The sequence below is a fragment of the Cannabis sativa genome, chromosome 1 (genome assembly GCF_029168945.1).
Source record: "Cannabis sativa cultivar Pink pepper isolate KNU-18-1 chromosome 1, ASM2916894v1, whole genome shotgun sequence".
Lineage (NCBI taxonomy): Eukaryota > Viridiplantae > Streptophyta > Magnoliopsida > Rosales > Cannabaceae > Cannabis > Cannabis sativa.
The window spans coordinates 27,745,020-27,766,574 of NC_083601.1; the positions used below are offsets into that span (position 1 = coordinate 27,745,020).

At 28.7% G+C, this 21,555-nt stretch overlaps 1 protein-coding gene across 1 annotated transcript; it reads right to left on the minus strand.

Annotated features, from left to right (window-relative positions):
* Window positions 1-15,890: 15,890 nt before the first annotated feature.
* On the minus strand, window positions 15,891-20,501 carry LOC115715816 (serine carboxypeptidase-like 45). Its single transcript, XM_030644487.2, has 9 exons — window positions 18,715-20,501; window positions 18,503-18,604; window positions 18,309-18,404; window positions 17,819-17,911; window positions 17,631-17,710; window positions 17,096-17,532; window positions 16,564-16,656; window positions 16,367-16,484; window positions 15,891-16,218 (listed from the first exon to the last, which is right to left on the minus strand). The coding sequence occupies exons 1-9, from the start codon at window positions 18,968-18,970 to the stop codon at window positions 16,069-16,071; spliced, it is 1,425 nt and encodes a 474-aa protein (XP_030500347.2). The 5' UTR covers window positions 18,971-20,501; the 3' UTR covers window positions 15,891-16,068.
* Window positions 20,502-21,555: the final 1,054 nt, after the last annotated feature.

Sequence of the window (21,555 nt, forward strand, 5' to 3'; positions counted from 1 at the left end):
ATACTAACTTTTATCTACTTTGGTATTATCTTGCTATAGTGGTGAACTTTGAATCTGTAATGCCGATAGATTCTGATAGTTATGTTCAATGATTGCTTCTTCTAATATACTAGCCATCTAAGGTATCACATAATTTCATACTTATCATAGCATTGATTATTCCAGCCATATTCATGCCCTGTATATTGTAGCCTTCTTTAATTCACCAAAAAAAAAAAATATCTCAACTTCTTAATTGTACCTCTAAATCTTCCAAATCTCTTAAACATACATTCCAATACTGATTATTTACTTAAGACTATAACATATATGTATTAAAACATAGAAAGCACACTAATAACCCCTTTAAAATAAGTTCAATCCTACCATAGCTTATCGTAGCCCAACTATTTATTATTTGTTGACTTTTAACAATAAGTCAACCATACCAATCTCATAATGTATTGATCATCCAAGTTATCAGGGTAAGGATACTATATATATAATTTGCAAACTATGCCGAACAGACCTTACTCTGTCCATCACTATTATACCTCCTATACCCCTACTTGTATTTGATTTATTACTGGAGACTCACTATTTATAATTCCTTAGTCAGGAATTTTTTTATTCTTACTTCCCATACTACCTTTAAGCACAAGTCAATAATTCGTTCAAGCGTCTCATTTTACATCCAAACGCCACCAAATTATCAATACTTATCTTGTTTTTTTTTCTTCTTCTAACTTTTGCACTTTCAATTGGACAAGACTTAGTAGTGTGCAATAAGTTAGTTATTGTCAGCTTGAGAGAGTCCTTCCAAAGATCTCTATTACTGGCTTTTTAGATTGAGAAAAATATCTAATATTTTTCCTTTTTTTTTTTTTTGCTCTTAACAATTTTAGCTTTTGACAAATCCATAGTCATTTTCTTCTCGGGCATTATAGGACCTAGAAACACCATCTCTTTTCAGCAGGGCTGGACTTTGTGAGTTTTCCTCTTAGTTTCTCATTAGATGACACTCCAACATACTTATACTATTGCCCATAATATAAGCCGTAATTGGATTGTAGTATCCTTTGCTTACGTTGTGCCTTGAATTCCTTTATGTTGCATGAGTGTATTTTCTAATCCCAACACTTATCAAAAACTTGTATGGTCCTTGACATGCCATGACATTCTTCAATATATGTTACTTTGGTCCTAATTGTGTCTCACTTTTCTCCTGTCTCTAAGTGAGGCTTTCCTAACATTTTCTCATTGAGCTATACTCCACACCATTGTTGTTGTATCAGTGAGTATTTGGAATCTAGGGATGTCACCCTTGAATGCTAATTCCTCATCTTTCTCAAGTTTTGAATTTGCGATCTACTCTCTATAGTTGTTTGTTGTACACCCGCCACAAAGCTGCATCCACAATCTCTTAGTTGTGTAGCTGTGATCAATTCCGAGTAGTCACCCTCTTAGTTGTCTCTCATTCATGTTGTACCCAAATTGTTAGCCGTGCCTGGACCCTTTTTTTGTCTTTCTCCTTTGAAAATGTCTCTGTCGAAACCATACACATTTTTCTCTGTTATCTCCTCCACCAAGTAGATGACCTTGAGTTTAAAGTTTACAACTTTCCTTCGGTAATCTAATATTTGTTGATGCTCTGCTTATCTCTTAGTGTTTAAGATACCTTCATAAGTTATTACCTCTAGTAATTTTATCATGTCTCTTTCTAACTTCTCATTTTGGATTCTATTCAGCACACCGCACTCCTTTCTATATGATGGCATCGTCCTCTCCTGACTCATTTCTATAACATACTTATCTCCAATGTCTTTGCATACAGTACTCATACTTCTTACCATCTAACTTAAGAGTGTGTAACTTATAGAATATCCAACAAGATAGTACCTTCTCCTTAAAGATCTATTATTTCATCCTTCTTAATAAGTAGGTTTCGTAAATTATACTGTCCCAGTCTGGTATAGCGTCTACTATTCTAAGTCATCCCTACTTCCTATATGTTGGGCTTCCATTCATGGCTAGGTGTAGAGACCGCTTCTTCAACCATTCATAGATAGGTGAAAATATATGCGTCGGTACTTAGTTGGCTATTGGTACATTTCATTATGTGCTTCAAGTTCCACTACTAGTGTTGGTGATATTTTGCTGAGCCTGTGAAAACTCTTCAACAAATTGTCTTAGTCATGCTCGTAGTCCTTCCAATACCTCTATTAGATCGTTAGCCTTAACTATTATTGGGTTCTCTGGAACATCAACCATCTGTGGGTCAGCGGAACACACATCCTTAGCCCCCACCTCTATTGGTCGTTCCTTTCACATTGATTCTAACTGATCTTCTAGTTTCATGTTTACAAGAAATGTTGATTTAAAAGAAACAAAAGAGTTCAATTATTGGAAGAGAAGATTTTATGTACATATCTAAACTTAATGTTGTCAAACTTAACTAGTAATATTCTATTTATCAAATAAAGTCTTATGAACTCTTAATATAATTTATTCTAAATTTTCAAGAAAGGAACACGGTCCTTCCTAGTTCAATTCAAGACAATAAAGAAATATAAACTTATACATCTTCTTCCTAAAAAGTGTAATCAATCATAAGAGATAGAGGGTACTATTGATGTCTCTAAGCACCACCTAAGATGAGGCTCTAATTATATGTATCACATATAAGACTATTAATGGCAATACCAAGAAAATTAAAACTAACACTTACATAATAGTGAGAGGGATCTTTTTCAGTCTTCTGTATGTATACCGTGAGTATCCTTCGGGCTAACGGACGATCGGCTCTGATACCAACTGTAACGCCCCAATATTTTGCCTTATTTTACAAAAATACTATTTTCATGCATAATTTGAAAAGATAAAAAAAATAATTTAAATACAACAGTGGATTTTAAAAAAAATCAAAATGCAACAGAGAAGGATCCTTCATTTGTAAAACAAGATACAGTAAGTAAATAATTTTAAATAATGCATTTCCACTGTGTTAGATTTATCAACTGCTTAAAATAAAACTAAGGCACCACCGGCGTTCTAGATCGTTTGTCCGCCCGTAGCCGCTCACAGTATACGTACCAGAACTGACCCTGCTCACTATACATACTTCCCTATCTAATACCTGTAGGGGGAAAGTAAGGGGGTGAGCTAAAAGCTCAGTAAGGAAATGCTTATCAAACAATACCATATAATATCACACATACCATTAATGTATTTATTAAGTTTTAGCAATATCATACATACTCTTTTATAACTATAACCAAATAACTGTACATATGGAAACCTTTATCATACAAGTCTATACTATTTGTTCACACCGTACACATATACAGAGATCATAACTCCAATATCATACTCATAACATAATCATATCAATACTATAAATAATAATAACATTATCACAACATTGGCATATCATAGCCATTACTTACATAACCCGGGCCTAGCCTGACCCTACAATATCCTGGGCCTAATCTGCCCATATAATAACATGGGCCTATGCAGCCCTACCATTGTTATAGGATAGGGTATCTCTATATTCAACAGTAACATCACTGTATCATACCCACCATAACAATCTCATACACGACTCAGTAAAATGCAGGGTAGGGTATCTCTACATTCAACGGCCTTATCCCGTATCATACCCCACCATGGTCCCCCACTTTACCTGAGACGTTAGCATACAACATACAACATACAACATGCAACATACAAATATATCATACAACATACAACCTGAAGCATACAAATACAACGTACAACATATACAAGTCATACAACCATAATCTATGTATCAACTCACAAACTCATATTGTGTCCATACCACACATTCTCAGTACCATATACATATTCATAATAACAAATCATAAATCATATTTCAATATATAAAGAATTTAAATTTATGCAGATAAACACATAGAAAACTATCTAATTTCCTTACCTCAAATCCCGCTGCTTAAGAGTTGTTATCTCGTCACTACTACCTATAATAAGACATGGGTCAAGGCCCTAATATTAAAATTCGTACTCTTACAGTACAGCAGAAAGATTACTATTTTTGACCAACAACTACACTAATTCAGTAAAAGTTGTCTTCATAAAAATTATAGGAAATTCCATTATCTTTCCAACGATATAAAGATCATTAAAAATGAATTAAAACTGAGAGAGTTATGATTGTTTTACTGAAACTATTTCTGAGAAGGAATATGGAGTAACGAATTATACGACTTAGCAAAAATACAAACTTTTTGTATTGAAAGGTTCAGAACTAGAAGATAACATCTTCATGAAAGTTTTAGAAAATTAAATTCCCTTTCCAATGATACTAAAATCTCTGAAATTGGAATTATATTCAAAGAGATATTACAATTTTACGAAAACAGTTTTGGAAGAACAAGATTCAAGAAACGAATTACATGATACAGAAGAAAACTAACTTTTCGACATAGTATAACTCCGAATTCACGAAATGTTTCTTCATGAAACTTATGGAAAATTGAATAAGCTTTGAAACCATATATAGATCATTAAAAATGGACAAGAATTGAGAGAGTTGTGGTATTTTAAGTGAAAGTACTTTTTCTGGGAATATGAAAAAAACGATTTACAACAACATCAGAAAGATGATAATTTTCGACATAGAATATCACCGAACTGGTGAATAGTTTCTTCATAAAAATTTTAGATCATCGAATAAGCTTTCTAACGATACAAAAATCGCTGGAAACGGATCAATATTGAGAGAGATATGACTATTTTACTAAGATAATAATTTTCAGAAAAAAATAAAAACGAGATTTCATAGTTTAACCTAAAAGTTCACAACAATAAGTGGAAGAACTCTCTTACCTCTTGATGACTCTTCTTAATCAGTGCTAGATCTTGAAATCTCAAATTATTAGAATGGTGATGATGATCTCAATGTTATGTTGATGAAAATCATGAGTGTTGTTTGGCGAAGAGAATGAAACAAGAAGGAAAATTATAAATCTTTGATAGGTAGCGAGATGGATAACTTGTAGGATATAGAATTTTATGAGTGTCCTCTCTAAGAATTGTATTCAGGCTGAAAGAAAGAGATTGAGATTGAGTTTTATTTTTCTTAGGGTTAGAGACTCTGCATATTACGTATCAAGAATGTGATAGATTTAGGTTTTATAATCTAATTAAATCTATAAAAGAAAATAATAAAATAACCCCTATAATCTGATGCTAATTTAACTCTAAATAGAATAATTAAATAAAAATCTTATTTGTTAGATATAAGTTTTAAATTTGAATTTTAAAACTTAGGGTTTCTATACTAAACTTAACAGGTCGTCACTTTGTAATCTAATTTTGACCCCAATAAAGTTAAAATTACGATAAATCTATTTCTACATAATTGATAGATCTTTGAATTATCTTTCCAACGCCACTAAAATCACCTCAATCCGAGCTCTAGAACTCCAGATATGATCGTTTTAGTAAAACAGTTTTTAATCCTGCGAATTTATCCAAACCTACGAATTTTTAACATTAATTAATTAAACTCACTAAATATATTATAAAACCCTAATGGACCTTCATATTGGGCTTTAATTAAACGATTACTTACTCTGTAAAAATACCATAATATTTTACTTTCGTAGTTAATACAACTTTAACTCTCTCTAGAAAATTGGTACAACTACTCTAAGCAATAATATCAACTCACTAACAACACAAAGAAACAATATAATTATCCTCGCTCAATTAATATCCAAAAAAAAAATTAAATACTATTTTAATCTGGATATTACACCTAATTATTTAGGGTAATTGGTTAAAATTTGTAAAAATATTAAAAAATTTAATAGATAACAGTTATGGTATATAATTATGAGATTATTGCCTTATTAGTTTATTATAAATAACATAATATTAATTTTGGGTATATAAATTATAAATATGAGTTTATTATAGATAACATAATATTATAGATAACATAATATTAATTTTGGTATATAAATTATAAATGTGGGATTTTGTAATAAATTGGAGGTAGGGATATTAATTGTGAATTGAGAATACGTTGTTTTTATTTTATTTTTTACTTTTGGGAAGATATTGAAATAAATGAGAAGTAAATGCTAATGAAGTATTGAGATTATTGCCTTATTAGTTGTATAAGAAGATACTAATATGAATGATTTTTATAATAATTTGACCAAATTGAATTAATTAATATTAATTTAATATTATTAATTAAATATATGATGAAGTGGTATTAGGAAAAATGTACTTTTGAATGTAAAAAATGCAATCTTAAGTTTTAAGGATATTAATACAATTTTGGTTTAATTTATGTTGAATAAAGACTATAGATACCATGTTTTATGCTATAAATAAAATAATAAACAATTTGACTTATTAAGGATTTTGACATGTTTTAGTCTAAAAATAAGTAATATTTTTAAGAGATAAAATGAAATAATTAGTATATAATATTTTGAATATTTAAGGAATAATGGGTATTAAAAGGAAAATTTTATTTATGTTTGATTTTAAAAGGGTAAAAGTAAGGAATAGAGATCCTATGAAGGTTATGAAGTAGAATGCTATAATTTAGTTGTTACTAGCCAAAGGGTAGTTCTAGTATTTTATAGGGAGATCTAGTTGCTTAGTTTTGGTGGTTGGTTGATTTTCTTAAGTTTGAATAGTTTTCTAATTAAAGTTTTATGCTGTTTTTTGATTTTTTTCAGGTGGAACTTCAGTATTTTATTGAGTTAGGACCGTTGTTTGAAGATGTTATAGTTTTATTGTCAAAAAATCCGGGGGCAGTTTTGTCCCATGGGGCTCGCTCTAAGATTTTAGCGGCCCATGGTTGGCAAAGCATGCTCTACGGTTAGACGATGAGCTATCCTGGTTCGAGGAGGTTCCAGCGCCGATGGCGGACGTTGGCGTCGTAAATTCATGAGTGATTTTAATCATTTTGTCAAAAAAAAAATATATAATATATTTATAAGTAAATTTTTTATATATATATTATTGAGAAATTTACATGGCATCACATTAATTTTATATTAATTATAAAGATGTGGTTCAAAATTTTATTACTCCAATTACTGTATATTGTTGAATTATTTTGTAAACATTATAATTAATTGAGACATTAATCAATTTTAATCACTTTGTGTTATAAGTTTATTTTCTTTTTTTTTTAAAAAAAAAAAAAATGCTTTCTCTCTCTGTTATAGCTAGTAGCCAATTTTTTGTTTGTGTGTGTGAATAAAGGTGGCAGCAATTATTGTTTTTTTTCAAAAGTTTTAAAAAAAATTTAGTTACATTATTTATTATTTTGGCTCAAAAATTATACCATTATAATTTATTTTTTTATGATGATCATTTTGATATGTGGAAAGTATATATTTTTTTCCTGCTACAAAAACAAATGACTCGAAAGAATAACTTTTAAGTTTCTTTTCTATGTATTTAGTTAACAAAAATAATCAAACTTTCAACTTAAATAAAATTTAATATATCAACTAATTTTATAAGTTACTAATATACTTTTACATTTAGTTTATTTTGTAACAATTTTGATATGTTCTTAAAATAAATATATGGAAATCACATAATATCTTAAAATTCAATACAACAACTAACATCACAAGTTACTTTATATTTTTTAGAATTAATTACATCCCAACAGATAAATATCAAATTATTTAAGAAATTGTTGTTGGTTATTAAAATAGCAGCTATTATGTAATAGTTTTACACACGTGTAACAGTGATTAGTTTTGAAACCCAGTAATTTTGTTAAAATAGGCTAACACATATATCAATATACTAGTGATTCTCTTCTAAACTTCAGTGCCTACACGTTTTTTATTTGTTGATTACTTTTTTTTTGTCTTTACGTGAATCATGACATATAGAGTAATTTTTTTTTTAATAATGATGATAAACTTGTCAAATATTCTCTTTCTTCTTCTTTTCCTTTTTTTATTAAATATTTTTTTTTAAATTTTGTTAATCAATAAATAAACAATATTTAAAATTAAATAAAATTTAATGTATCAAACAACTTAATAAATCTCTAAAAAAATATATTTTTTTTATTTTTATATTTAAACATTACACAATTAAATAAAAATAAATTTACTTTTATAAAACTAGTTTAGTAGGTTTACAAAATAATTTGTAAATAAATTGAATAGTATGTGAAACATTATATGAGTTACATTAAAAAAAATAACCTCAAGGTATCTTAAACAATAAAATAACATAATATAGCCTAAAAATATTAAAAACAAATAAAAAAAGTTTTTTTTAATATTAGTCGTCCTTTTTTAGAGACAGAAAATAGATGTTTTCCACATATTAAAATAGTTATTTCATTATTTATATATGCTTAAAATTTTGAAATAAAATTTTTAATAGAAAAGTAATCAATTGATATCGCATTCACGTCAAAAGTAACTAAATGGTTGCTTTTTTTTCAAATCTCCCAAAAAACAAAAATTTATGGAAACAAGATTTTTCCAGCTTTTTTTTTTTTTTTTTTTTTGGTAATTGTTTTAAATTTGGTATGTATGCTGACATGGCACAACGATATTTGTGCAAATAATTTTCTTAAAAGTATTTTTGTAAATAAAATTAATTTTAGGTATAATATTAAAAAAAAAACCTCTATATTATTTGTGTTTATTTATAATTTAATATAATAATATAATAATAAAAAATGTAATTTTATTGTAATGTTTAGTGTTGTGATTGGAATAAACAAAAAATTAGTATTCGAATTTTATTATTTTTGTGTTAATTTAACACCAAATTTAGTTACATGCCCTTAATCTTCAAAAGAAAATATTATATATATAGGGCAAGACTATGGTAGGACCTAGCAAAAGTTCTCTATCGGTAGGGAATTTTTTTTGACCATTGATTTTAGATCATGTAGTGATTATGATGTAAGATGTATACTCTTACGTTAGGACTGCTTGTATACGATTAAAACTTTATACATATTATAATAATATTTAATGATATTTATTTTTTTAAAAAATATTATTAATAATTAAAAATTTTATTAATTTTATTTTGAGTTATTATTTTTTTAAAAAAAAAAAGTTACTTTGAATTATTTTTATATTGATATTTATTTTCAAAAAAAAAAATATTTTTTCTAAACTTATTTTTTTTTTTTGCTTCTTATTTTTCGGCTTTTCATAATTTACTGATGGTTTTTTTTATGTTTACACCTAGTCTTTTTTTTAGTTTGCTTTTAGGTTGTGCGTAGTTATGGTGTTATTGACTGTTTTTTCAATGGTTTTTATCTTGTTAATTGGCTGCTCTTTTGAGACGCCACTTATCAAAAAAAAAAAAAAAACTAATTAACTCGGTTTGATATTATTTTTTCTACCATAAAAAATTGAGTTTAAGAGAAGCAAGTTGGTACGGTTCCAATTAAAGAGCATCTAAAATCATTCAAGCGATCCTACATCAGAAGAATTTTTGAAAATAATTATCTATATAAAAATAATTTAAATTAATTTTAGAAAATAATAATAATAATTAAAAAAATAAAAAATTAATAAATTTTTTAATTATTAATATTATTTTATTTTTTTAAAATAAATATATTATTAAATATTATTATAATATGTATAAAGTTTTAATTATATACAAGCAGTCATATAGTAAGAGTATAATAATAATAATTAAAAAAATAAAAAATTAATAAATTTTTTAATTATTAATATTATTTTATTTTTTTAAAATAAATATATTATCAAATATTATTATAATATGTATAAAGTTTTAATTGTACACAAGTAGTCCTATAGTAAGAGTATATACCTTACATCATAATAACTACAAGATCTAAAACCAATTGTAAAAAAAAAGTTCCCCCACCGGTAGGGAACTTTTGCTAGGTCCTACCATAATATTAACCTATATATATATCTATTCTATATAAAGTGTACCTATATAACTAAATTTCTTGGTTTATGAGAAATTCATGGGTGACTTTTTATTTATATTCAATAAAATAATAAAATATTATTTATATATAATAAAATAAAAATAAAACAAATCTCATTAATATTTGAACTGATATTTGTAATTTGTTTCTGATTGGACCCTGTGTTTTGTTAAATGACCCTGTGTTTTGCAAAAGTTACAGATTGGACCCTGTGTTTTGTTAAATGACAAAATGGACCCTGTATTTTCTAAAATAGTAAAAATAGGACCCTAAGCTTAATTTTTAACAACTTTTTTTTTTTTAATACAACCAACTTGAAGACAATGCTTAATACGAACAGATACAAAAAAATGTAAACAGTTTTGTCATAACACTTTTAGATCGGATTATAATTAAATTTTATTTTGACAAAAAATCAATTTAGGGTCCTATTTGTACTATTTTAGAAAATACAGGGTCCATTTTGTCATTTAACAAAACACAGTGTCCAATTGGTAACTTTTGTAAAACAGAGGGTCCAAAATAGTATTTACCCTTTAATTTTTATATATATATCTATTTTATATAAAATGTAGCTATATAACAGAATTTTTGGTTTTTGGGTGACTTTATTCCAATTACTATTTAACAATTTTGAATGCCTAAGCTAATGTAACGTCTGTTAAGTTTTTAATTTTTTCTTAAAATAAATATAAATAAAAAATAAAAGTACAAATTAAACTATGAAATCAAAATGATCTCAAAATCGAAACTGAAACCCAATTTATTAGCAAAAATAAACTAAAATCCCAATATCTACTTCTGATTTTCAAATGTAGTTTAGTTTAGTAGAAAGATGGGGCTTTATTTAGACGTAATCAAACCCTAATCCCTTTTCTTCATACAAATCTAATTTAGTTTAGTGGAAAGATTAGGGCTTTAAGTAGAATTACATTTTCTGATTTTTTTTAAAGATGATGATCAAGACTCTCTTCTCTGAATTGCTCATTCTTAGACATTAGTCGAATCTATAACGTTTTTTTTAAAGCATTCTTGATCTGTAAATTTTTTAATTTTTGGTATGAATATGTATTTATTTGTATTGTTTTTTTTTATTTAATTATTTTTAGCTATTTTTTCCTGGTTCTTGGTGAAATCCCAACTATTTCTTCTTCCTTTTCCTTTTTGTTAAATCATTTATTCACTAAGCTTTTGAAGTAGCAAAAACGTTCAGAGATCTACACATACGACTCCAATGGCGATATCTGCTCCGTTCTGCCTCTCTCATTCTAACACCCATACCCTCCGACCAAACAATCTTCATTCCAGACAAGGAGTGCCAAAAACCCGTCTCCGAGCCACATCAAGCGATTTCCTCAGAGTATGGCGAATCTCCGATCAAGATTTAGGCGTCAAATTCTAATCTCTTCTCAATGGATACAAAAACAGAGAACTAATCGGAACGAAAGAAATTAATTATTGGAACAAAGCCGAGCCCAAACAAATCAGATTTTCAAGTATCAATACAACTTGTACAGCCCATTTGTTTTTTTTTTTTTTGTTAAGGTACACTTGTTTTATTTGAGATATCACCCTATATATGTTTATTAATTTAATGGAATATCTATAAACTCTATGTGTATATATAATTTATTGCTATATGTTTAGTGCGGATTATCTTCGTTTCTATTGATATTGCATCAAAGGGGGTTGCAAGCTCAAGTAGATCGATATCGAGTTCTAAGATACCAAAACATGAGAAACAAGCTTCAATGCTCCTTGATAATCATCCAAATTATAATTAGATGGTTGAATTACATTGAACAAATTCATTTGAAATAGTTAAAAAAAATAGACGAATCATTTAAAATAGTTTTTTTTTTGGCTTTATTTTTCATTCATTCATTATTTTATCATATTTCTAATTTATTTTTTGATTTTGAAATTCATTCAGTGATTTGGATTGGAGTTGATGTTTGCCATCTCAATCTTCAATTCATAAAACATTTTGTATTCCACATGGAGGAGGTGGTCCTATTGGTGTGAAGAAGCACTTAGGCACCATATTTTCCTTCTCATCCAGTGGTAATTATAACATTTTTTCATTGAGAATATTTTGTTTTCTCCTGGTCACATTTTTAACGAGCTTAGTTTTTATAATAAAGGTACTTACCGGTGGCATTCCATTTAAAATATTCAGTTTTACCTCTCAGAACCATTTCTGATACACCTTGGGGTTATGACTTTAGGAGTTGTATATTTATTTATACTCTTAATATTCATTTTGCAAATTCAGAACACTGCTAGAATCGAGCCTGAAGATGTTGCCAAGCATCCAATGGACTATGGATTCCACACACCATATCTAAATTATAAAGTATATTATTTAGATACACGTAATAATAATCTCACCTAATAACTAATAATATTTTTTCTTTAATTTTTAATTGTATCACTTTTAAATAATATAAAAAAAGAAAACTAACATAAAATTTAGTATACGTGCTCCGCACGTACTTTTTGCTAATATATATATATATATATATAATAAAAGCATTGCATAATCATATAAACATCCATCCCCCACATTTTTATTCTTTTCCTAAAATAGATTATTAAATAAATATACAAAAAAAATTACATTTTTACAGTATTTTTTTTTTTGTTTTTTGTTTTTTTTTTTTTTTACAAAAATACAGAGTGTTGTTTTTTTGTTGTTCTCGAAAAAAATATTATTTTGACATTGCTACTATGAGAAAGTAAAATGATTTGTTTATACAAATATACATAGGTGTTTTTCGGTTGTTTCAAAATAATGCTATAGGAAAACAACGTGAAAGTAACATTTTTCGTTGGAAAAAAAAAACAAGTCCTATAAAAAAAATTTTGTAAAAGTGTAAATAAAAAAGAAAGGTTTGTAAATTTTTTTTTTTAAAAAAATTGTAAAACAGTAAAAAAAATATTTGTTTTTAAGTTTATTATGTAAATTTCAAGGGTTATTTGTGGCAAAACTCCTTAAAGTAGTCAGGTTTTTGCAACTAACCCTCAATTCTAAAATTTTGGTGGTAAAACCTCCTAAACCCAGCTTCTGTTAGCAGTTAGCCCTTTCCGTCCATTTTTGGGTGTTAAGTGACAGGTTGGAATGTCTACGTGTACACAATGTACACGTGACACAATTTAATTAGTCCACATAATAAATATTTAAAATTAAAATATAAAAATTAATTATTTTAAAAATAAACAATAAAAAAAATACTTTTATTTAAAAATAAAAAAATTTAAAATTTATAAATTTATTTTTATATTTTTCTTCTTTTTATTTTTCTTTTTTGTTTCTTTCTTCTTCTTCTTCTTCCTCCTTCTAACCCTAGCAAACGACCCACCTTCAACATCTGACCCGAAGCCCTCATCACCCAAACGACCCACCTGCAAACGACCCACCTTCAACATCTGACACGAAGCCCTCATCACCCAAACGACCCACCTTCAACATCTGACCCGAAGCCCTCATCACCCAAACTGAACCCAGCAGCACCTCCATTTCACCATTCCACTCGACACCATCCGAGCCCCGTTCATCCAACCGAGGAAGAAGAAGAAGAAAGAAGGAATTTTCGTATACGGCTCCGCCACCTGCTCTGGGGAAAAACGTGTCTGCTCAGTCCTGGGCTTTCAAGTCGGAGGTTTCCGTTGTCAATGCTGGGTCTGAGGAGCTCCAGGCATGGAAGGTTTTTGTTGTGTTTCAGCACCGTGAAATTTTGGTTTCTGCCAATGGTGGAGTTGGCATGGAGGGTTCCCGTGGATGTTGCGGCTGGGGTTTGATGGGGTTGATTTTGGGGGCTAGGGTTTCAAAGATGAAGAAGTTAGAGAGAGAAGAAGAAGGAGGCGTGAAGAAAGAAAGAGAAAGAAAAGAAAGAAAAAAAGAAAAGCAAAAAAAAAATATATAAATAAATTTTTTGATTTTTAAATAAAAATATATATTTTTTTTTTTTTATTTTTAAAATAATTAATTTTTTATATTTTAATTTTAAATATTTATTACGTGGACTAATTAAATTGTGCCACGTGTACATTGTGTACACGTAGACATTCCAACTTGTCATTTAACATCCAAAAATAGATGGAAAAAGCTAACTGCTAACATAAGCTGGGTTTAGGAGGTTTTACCACTAAAATTTTAGAATTGGGGGTGAGTTGCAAAAACATGCCTACTTTAGAGAATTCTGCCGCAAATAACCCAAATTTCAAAAAAAGGGGGGAGGGGATTTTATTTTTACGGTAATTTAAGTACAAATTTGTAAATATGTGACTTTTTATCAAAAAAAAAAGTTATCTTATGAAAAAAAAAAATTAAAAAATATAGAAAAAATAGTATAAAGTATGGTTATCATAAAGATATTTGGTTACCTTTACCTCATTTTCTTAGATTTTTTAACTTTTACTTCAATTTTCCTATAAAATAACATTTTTGAAAAAAAAATATTTTGGACTCCGTGTTTTGCAAAAGTTACCAATTGGACCTTCTATTTTGTTAAATGACAATATGGACCTTGTATTTTTTAAAATTGTACAAATAGAACCATGAACTGATTTTTTTGTCAAAATAAAACTTAATAATAATCTGATCTAGAGATGTTATGACAAAACTAGTTACATTTTTTGCATCTGTTCGTGTTAAAATTTGTCTTAAAGTTGGTTATATTAAAAAATAAAATTGTTGAAAATTGAGCTTAGGGTCCTATTTTTACTATTTTAGAAAATACATGGTCTATTTTGTCATTTAACAAAATAGATGGTCCAAGTGGTACCTTTTTCACAACACAGGGTCTAAAATGGTATTTACCCTTTTATTAATATACTAAATTAGTTGATATAAAGTTAGTGTACAGAGGTCTAGCAATTGTTTCTCCACATAAGTACAATTAATTATCGATCAATGACAAAAAAATACTGACAAATAGTTTCTTATAAATACACATTCACATTTAACATTTCTAGTTGCTATTAAGTTACATGTTAGTTGAGCAATAGTTTTGCTACTATAATATCATAGTATTATAAAATCAAGGCTCAGAATTGTCAAATATGCGACCTTAAAAGATAAAACACGATTATTGTAATATTCGTTTTCTATTAAATATGTAGCATTATTAATTATTTTGTGGTTCTATGTTAGTTGCTCGCAATAGATATAACTGTTGCATTACAGATTCATCATAGTTGCCTTGAAGTTAACTTCTTCTTCCCCTTCTGGCCGTCGAAGTTGAAATTTTTTTCAGGCAAAGACACCTTCGACTTCTTCTTTACTGGACGACAACCACCTTTAGCCACGGGGGGAGCGAAATTGGAGTCATCATCGTCGATGACTGGCCGTTTCCCTTTAGCCTTGTTAGCAACTTATTTATGACCTATTTTTGAAGTTTTTTTTTTGGCAATAGAGATGGAGAAGCAGAACTATAGGTAATAGCCATTAAATATACGAAATGAAAGATATATATAAAAAAACTGATAAAGGAGGCAGCTGGAAGAAGAATATGGTGAAAGTTATGGCTGGGAGATAATTTTCTTGGGTATTAAAGTGTGGGTTTCAAAAGAGTCCAATTGGTATAACATTTATTCGTTTTTAATTTTTCCTTTCACATTCTTTCATATTAATTTCAATATATATTTTTTTTAATTTTGCTGTTGTATTATTTTGATTTGATGTATAGATATAAATTTTTTGAGAAGTAACTATAATTGAATATATATTATACAAAATTAAAAATAACGCAGTCTTTATACATTTACTACGAAAGTATTTCTACTCAAGCATAAATGAGAGAGCTTTGTAAGATTAAAGAAAGAGAATAATGAAAGTTACTTTAAAACTAAAAAGGTGTGAAAGTTAACGGTTTAATTAATAATAAAATTAGGTAATTATAAACTTTTTTCTTATATGCATGAAAGTATAGGATAATTGATTAAATTACATTGTATATATTAGTGTAAATTATTGCTGTATTGTATGTTGTAATCTGTGTGGTATTTTTTGTTCTTTCCCATATGCAAAAATTCGATGTGATTGGATCCATTACAAACTGATAAGACTAATATAATAAATTAATAGCATATATAAATGTGTAAATTTAATTATATCAGAAAATTTCAGGGAGGGGTTTGCCTTGAAGAAATGATTGGAAGAGCATGAGAGATCTTTGAGGCTGTGAAAAGGGAGCTTCATGAGAGGCACCTCTTATTGTTGCAAACGACAATACGTTTCCATAAACTTGAGTCCATCCTCCAACCTTCATTCCCATTAATATTCCATGCATAAACTTTAATCTTTTGTTTAAAACATATATAACACCAAAAACACCTTATCTATTACCACTCACTAAATTTATTTCTTTTCAAAACAGAGGATTTAAAAATGAAAGAAAAAAGAAAGAATACCTGCTTTCCCTGGAACCAAACTCTGTAGGGGACAGTGGTATTGAGGCCCAACTCTCTAGCCAGATTATGTACTAAGGTTCTACTCCCCATCAATGGAATTACAGAATCTTGGTCTCCACTAATTAAGTAATGAGATGAGAAAGCAATTAAAAGCAAAGGATAGAAACTTGTGTTTAGTTGTAGAGTTGTGTTATTACCTATAAATCAAGACCGAAACTCCAGCCTTGACTAGTGATCCCACAATGGAGATTGTAGGCAATTCCACGTTCAACACTTGGTAGTCCAATATGCTATATTACAACATATATAGAGATAAAAGTTTTAGATAGTAACACTAAAATTTAGAGAGTAAATCATTAGAAAAATAGTGTTTAGGTAACTCTGATCTAAGGTGGCCACCGTAGCCCAAGAGTACCCAATTTATAAATATTATGGACATTGTCTTACATGGAATAAATGGAAGAGAATTGAGCCATATATAAGAACATGGGCTACTCCACTCATTGCCAATTGGTTTTGAGATGGAACCCCATGATTCTCAACATGGTATTAGAGCCATATCCCTAAGGTTACTTATGGTCTCTAAATCTAACTTTTAATAAATTGAAGATTGAAAAACACATGCCTAATTCTTATTATATACTTATATATATTTTAATTTATGGTAGATAATGATATGATAAGTAAGAAGATTAATAATTTAAAAGAATTGAGATTATTGTTAATTACTTGCTACAAACTTCCCATGTGCGGACACCAACGAGGCGAGCATGAAGAGCTTTTTGGACATCTCTTCTGTTAAGATACCTCACTATCTTATCTTCAACACACACATCCACACTCTTCTCCCTCATCATCATCATCACTTGCTGTTGTTGTTGGGGTTGAGGGTTTAGGATCTTGGATTGGGACAAGACTGAGGAGATACAAACGTCCAGTGTAACATCATATTTGTCCACGAACTTACTGGTTTCTGCGTTGACTCTGGTCATCACACTCAAACAAGATGGTGAAACTGCATCTCTGTAGTACTCACTCACGTACCTTGAATAGTTACACACTGAGCTGAACATTTCGTATGTTGTGTCTGATAACAGCCCATGTGACCATAAGAACTCTGCTCTTGAATTGAAATCTGTTGCATATTCAAGAACAGGATTTCCCAGCTGCACATACATAACATATACATATATCATATATGTTACTTACACTTCATGAGAATTTGAAACAATTTTTTTTTTTTACAGTTAATTCTGGTACTTACAGCAATTCCTTTCAGATTGAAAACCTTCTTTTTTCTGTTTACTTGAACCATAAGCTTTGCCAGCTGAGGAATATAGTGACCTAAATATATATATAAAATAATAATTATAATTACTATATAGTACTATCTTGTGGTGCTTAGTACAATCAGAAAGTGTATATATGTATGTAAAGTGTTTAGATAAGTACCTGCATAACTTTCTCCTGTTAAGAACAAGTCTGTGTTTTTGTAGTGAGGAAACTTCTTAAACCAACGTTGTAAGAACACTAGGTTCTCCCTGGCTTAACATATCAAATCAAAAGTGACAAACATATGTACATTAATTAAATAATCAAGTGAAAAAGATCTAGCTAGGACCCTCTTTTCTTTATTTTCTTCAACCAATAATAATACACATAAGTGAAAAAGAAAAGAGAAGAAAAAAAAAGTCTTTAAGTAAAGCAGTGAAACAAGAAACAACAAACAACAACAATAAATACTGCTTGGTGTTTCACTTTTTAAAAGTCTAAATATGTTTAGTGCAAATCAACTGTTGATGTCCCCTTCTTCCCCTTAGACAAACTAAACTATAGGTATGAGATTATACAGGAGAAAACTAAGAATAAACCAAAAAGGAAATACAATTTAATGTTAATAAATATGTTGAAAGTGATATTAAAAATATATATATATTAATACCTGTTGCTTCATCATCCACTGCTACATAAGAGGAAGTATCAGTGGAATAAGAGAAGCCCACTCCAACTGGTGTCTCCAAATACAGCATATTTGCTTCTGTCAATTACCAAAACCAAATAATATTAACACCTTTATTTCTTTTTTATTGTTTTAAATACCAAAAAAAGAAAAACATTAGATATAAAAGGAAAGACCTTTATTCCAGCTATATTCATTTCTAAGCAAGACTTTCCCATTTGGTCTGAAAGGTCCATTTTCAGAGAATGCTCCAACCCCAAGAGATGAACAACCAGGACCTGTAATTTGAATTAATTTATTAGTCTGAATTGAACAACAAACAAACAAATAAACAAATTAATTAGGCAATGAGAATGAGAAAGTTGACAAACAAAACAAATTTATTAACCTCCATTTAACCAAAGAACCAAAGGCTTTGAAGTTGGATCTGTTTCAGCTTCCACAAAGTAATAAAACAGAGAAATGTTCTTCTTATCATTTACTTTCACATAACCAGAAAACTGTTGAAAACCCACATGATCAGGTTGTCCTGGAAGCTTAGAAATCTTGTCAGAATTATGAGATATGGGAGAAGATTCAATTACATTCATGGGAAAGAAAACCAAAAACACAAGTAGTAATACTAGTAAAGACTTCTTTTCCATATTGGCCAAAACTATTAGGACAGAGACAGAGAGAGAAAGAAAGAGAGAGAGAGAGAGAGGAATGAAGGAAGGAAGGAAAAGACTTGAAATTTGATGATGATGAAGTGTTAATGTGAAGTTGTGGTGTGGACTAAATAAATAAAAGTCCTTATAATTGACTTTTGTTTATTTCTTTTATTGTTTCATAATATGATTAGAGTTTGTAACTTTTTTTAGTTGGAGTCTTGGAAGTTGGAAACGGTATTGAAAGAGATGTGTGAGAGACACAATGAAATGAATAGTGTGAGTGAGTGAGTGAGTGAGTTTGATGTTCTTGTTTGGGGTGAGTCAGCAGATAAAGTATGGGTCTTTTTACACTAAAAAGTTCTGAATAAGCAAAAGGAATCTGCAGGTGAGTGGGGGGTTGTTCTACTTCTAAGTTCTACTACAAAGGGCTTGGATTGATTTTCAGAAATTACAATTTTGTTGTTTCTCTTTCTGTTTCTTTTATTATATTTTTACTTTGCTTTTGTTTTTATGTATAAATTTATATAGAATAAGCATAATAACAAATACCTGCTATTTTTCTTAAAGCAGCAATACAATACAGTTTTGCTTGAAAGTGGCTTTTCAATGCTTACTACTTTCAATATGGATTTGGAAACAAAAATAAAAACTCTGAATATTACAGAACCCAATGTGCTCTTTTTCTTTTTGGTTAAGATTTATGAATTCAAGATAGCATCATGAGGGTTTGAGGATTATTACTATTTTTTTTTTTTCCTTTTTTTCAAGTATGATTTGATTAATTAACGTTTCTTGATACGCAAGTACAAACCCAAATTCCTAGTTTTGAAATTTTCAGAAAATGATTGTTGACTAATGTTCAACTAGAGAGCAAGATTTAAAATTAATAAATATAACCATTGTGGAAAAAATATAAAAAAGGTACTTTGATTTTAATTTTTTTGTTATGGAAATTAAACTATCATGGTTTCATACTTAGAGCACTTAATATGAGATCAGATCTACGTTTGGGTTTCATCACAAACAAACTAATTTTGGTGGAATTTATTTTATGGTATATGATATAATACATAAAGTAATATGATTTGTTTAATATATAATATAAATTTAACACTAGCTACTTTATAGTAGGTAATAGGTATGAGTAGAAACCAAGCATAAGCTAGCTCTCTCTTTATGTATTTTTCTGTAATGAATAATTTGTTCTCTTTTGACCAATTGTTTATAAAGATCATCTCCAATGAAAATTGGATACCTGCCTTAATCTATACTACAAATTATACAATATACATGTATATAAAAAATACAATGACAATATAATACACATTGTTTTAGTCCACACAAACAGATTATATGTATAAATATATATAATTAAATCACGTGCCGGGGACCACAGACAACACAACACATGCTTCACATTATAGCTTCAAAAACACCAATAATGCCTTCTATTTGTGTCTTTGCCCTTTTTATAGCGTTTAATTTTCTATTCTCACTCATATATTTTACCACTTTAAAAATTAAAATATAAACACATAAATGAATAGCTCTATTTCTTTCAAAAAAAGAATAGCTCTATAGTACAGTTAGTACTCATTAATTCATGGAAAAAATATCTAAATACCATCCATAAGTGATTATTGCTATCAATGACTTTATATATATATATTTTTTTGGGTTAAATTATACATAGTATTATTATCCCTACCATATCACATGAAAGTGCGTGTTATATTAATCTAAAGTTAGTATTGTCCATTGTCCATCACCACCATAAATTAATAAAAATACTCAAATATATGATTCATCTATATGTATACTATATATAACAATTTTTCTTTTTTAATATTTGGTTTGGTAAATCTTATAATAATGTATATTTTGATCATGGTTTTTAGCTAAAGCTACCATGAGAAGATTCAGTGTCTTGTGGGGCTTATTGGCTGGCTTAAAAAATAAGAAGCAAGAATCATTATGTATCAAAAAGAAGAAGAATAAGAAGAAGAGATAGCAAACAAGCTACAAAGAGACAAAAATCCATGCTTGGTACTGATTTGCAGCTCATTCAACTTACATTGTAATTTTTTTTTTTTTTAAAAAAAAGCAAAATTAAAGTTACCATGGATGAGCAGGCTTTATGAATAGGCCTGCTTATTTCATTATTACACTCTCAGAGAGAGCCCATTTGGCCACTGATTTTAAGGAACTCGTACTAGAAATAGTAGTAATAGTAACTAGATAGAAGAAGAAGAAGAATACCTCATTAAAATGTCTACCACTAAAAGAAATATTAATAACCTTCACTCAAAAAAAAAGTTGATTAATTTTAAGGAGATCGTACTAATAGTATTTTAGAAAATAAAAAATAATAGTACGTACATCATTAAAATGTCTACCATTAAAAGAAATATTAATGACCTACACTCAAAGTGTTTTCCTTTGCTCATTCATTCCCATAAGTGATTGGATATGCATTCACAGCTAATAAAAATGCTACAAAGTTTGAGAAATTCATCTTCGTAATAATTATATTGTACCAATTCATTATTCATGCTATTTTTCGCCTATTTTTTGGGTAT

What these genes read in the sequence shown, in the direction of transcription:
- LOC115715816 (XM_030644487.2), bottom strand. Translation starts at nt 18,970, where the DNA reads ATGGAAAAGAAGTCTTTACTAGTATTACTACTTGTGTTTTTGGTTTTC. An exon ending in TCAATCTGAAAGGAATTGCT is followed by an intron (nt 17,533 to 17,630) that starts GTAAGTACCAGA and finishes ATGTATGTGCAG; the next exon opens with CTGGGAAATCCTGTTCTTGA. An exon ending in TTTGGTTCCAGGGAAAGCAG is followed by an intron (nt 16,219 to 16,366) that starts GTATTCTTTCTT and finishes ATGGGAATGAAG; the next exon opens with GTTGGAGGATGGACTCAAGT.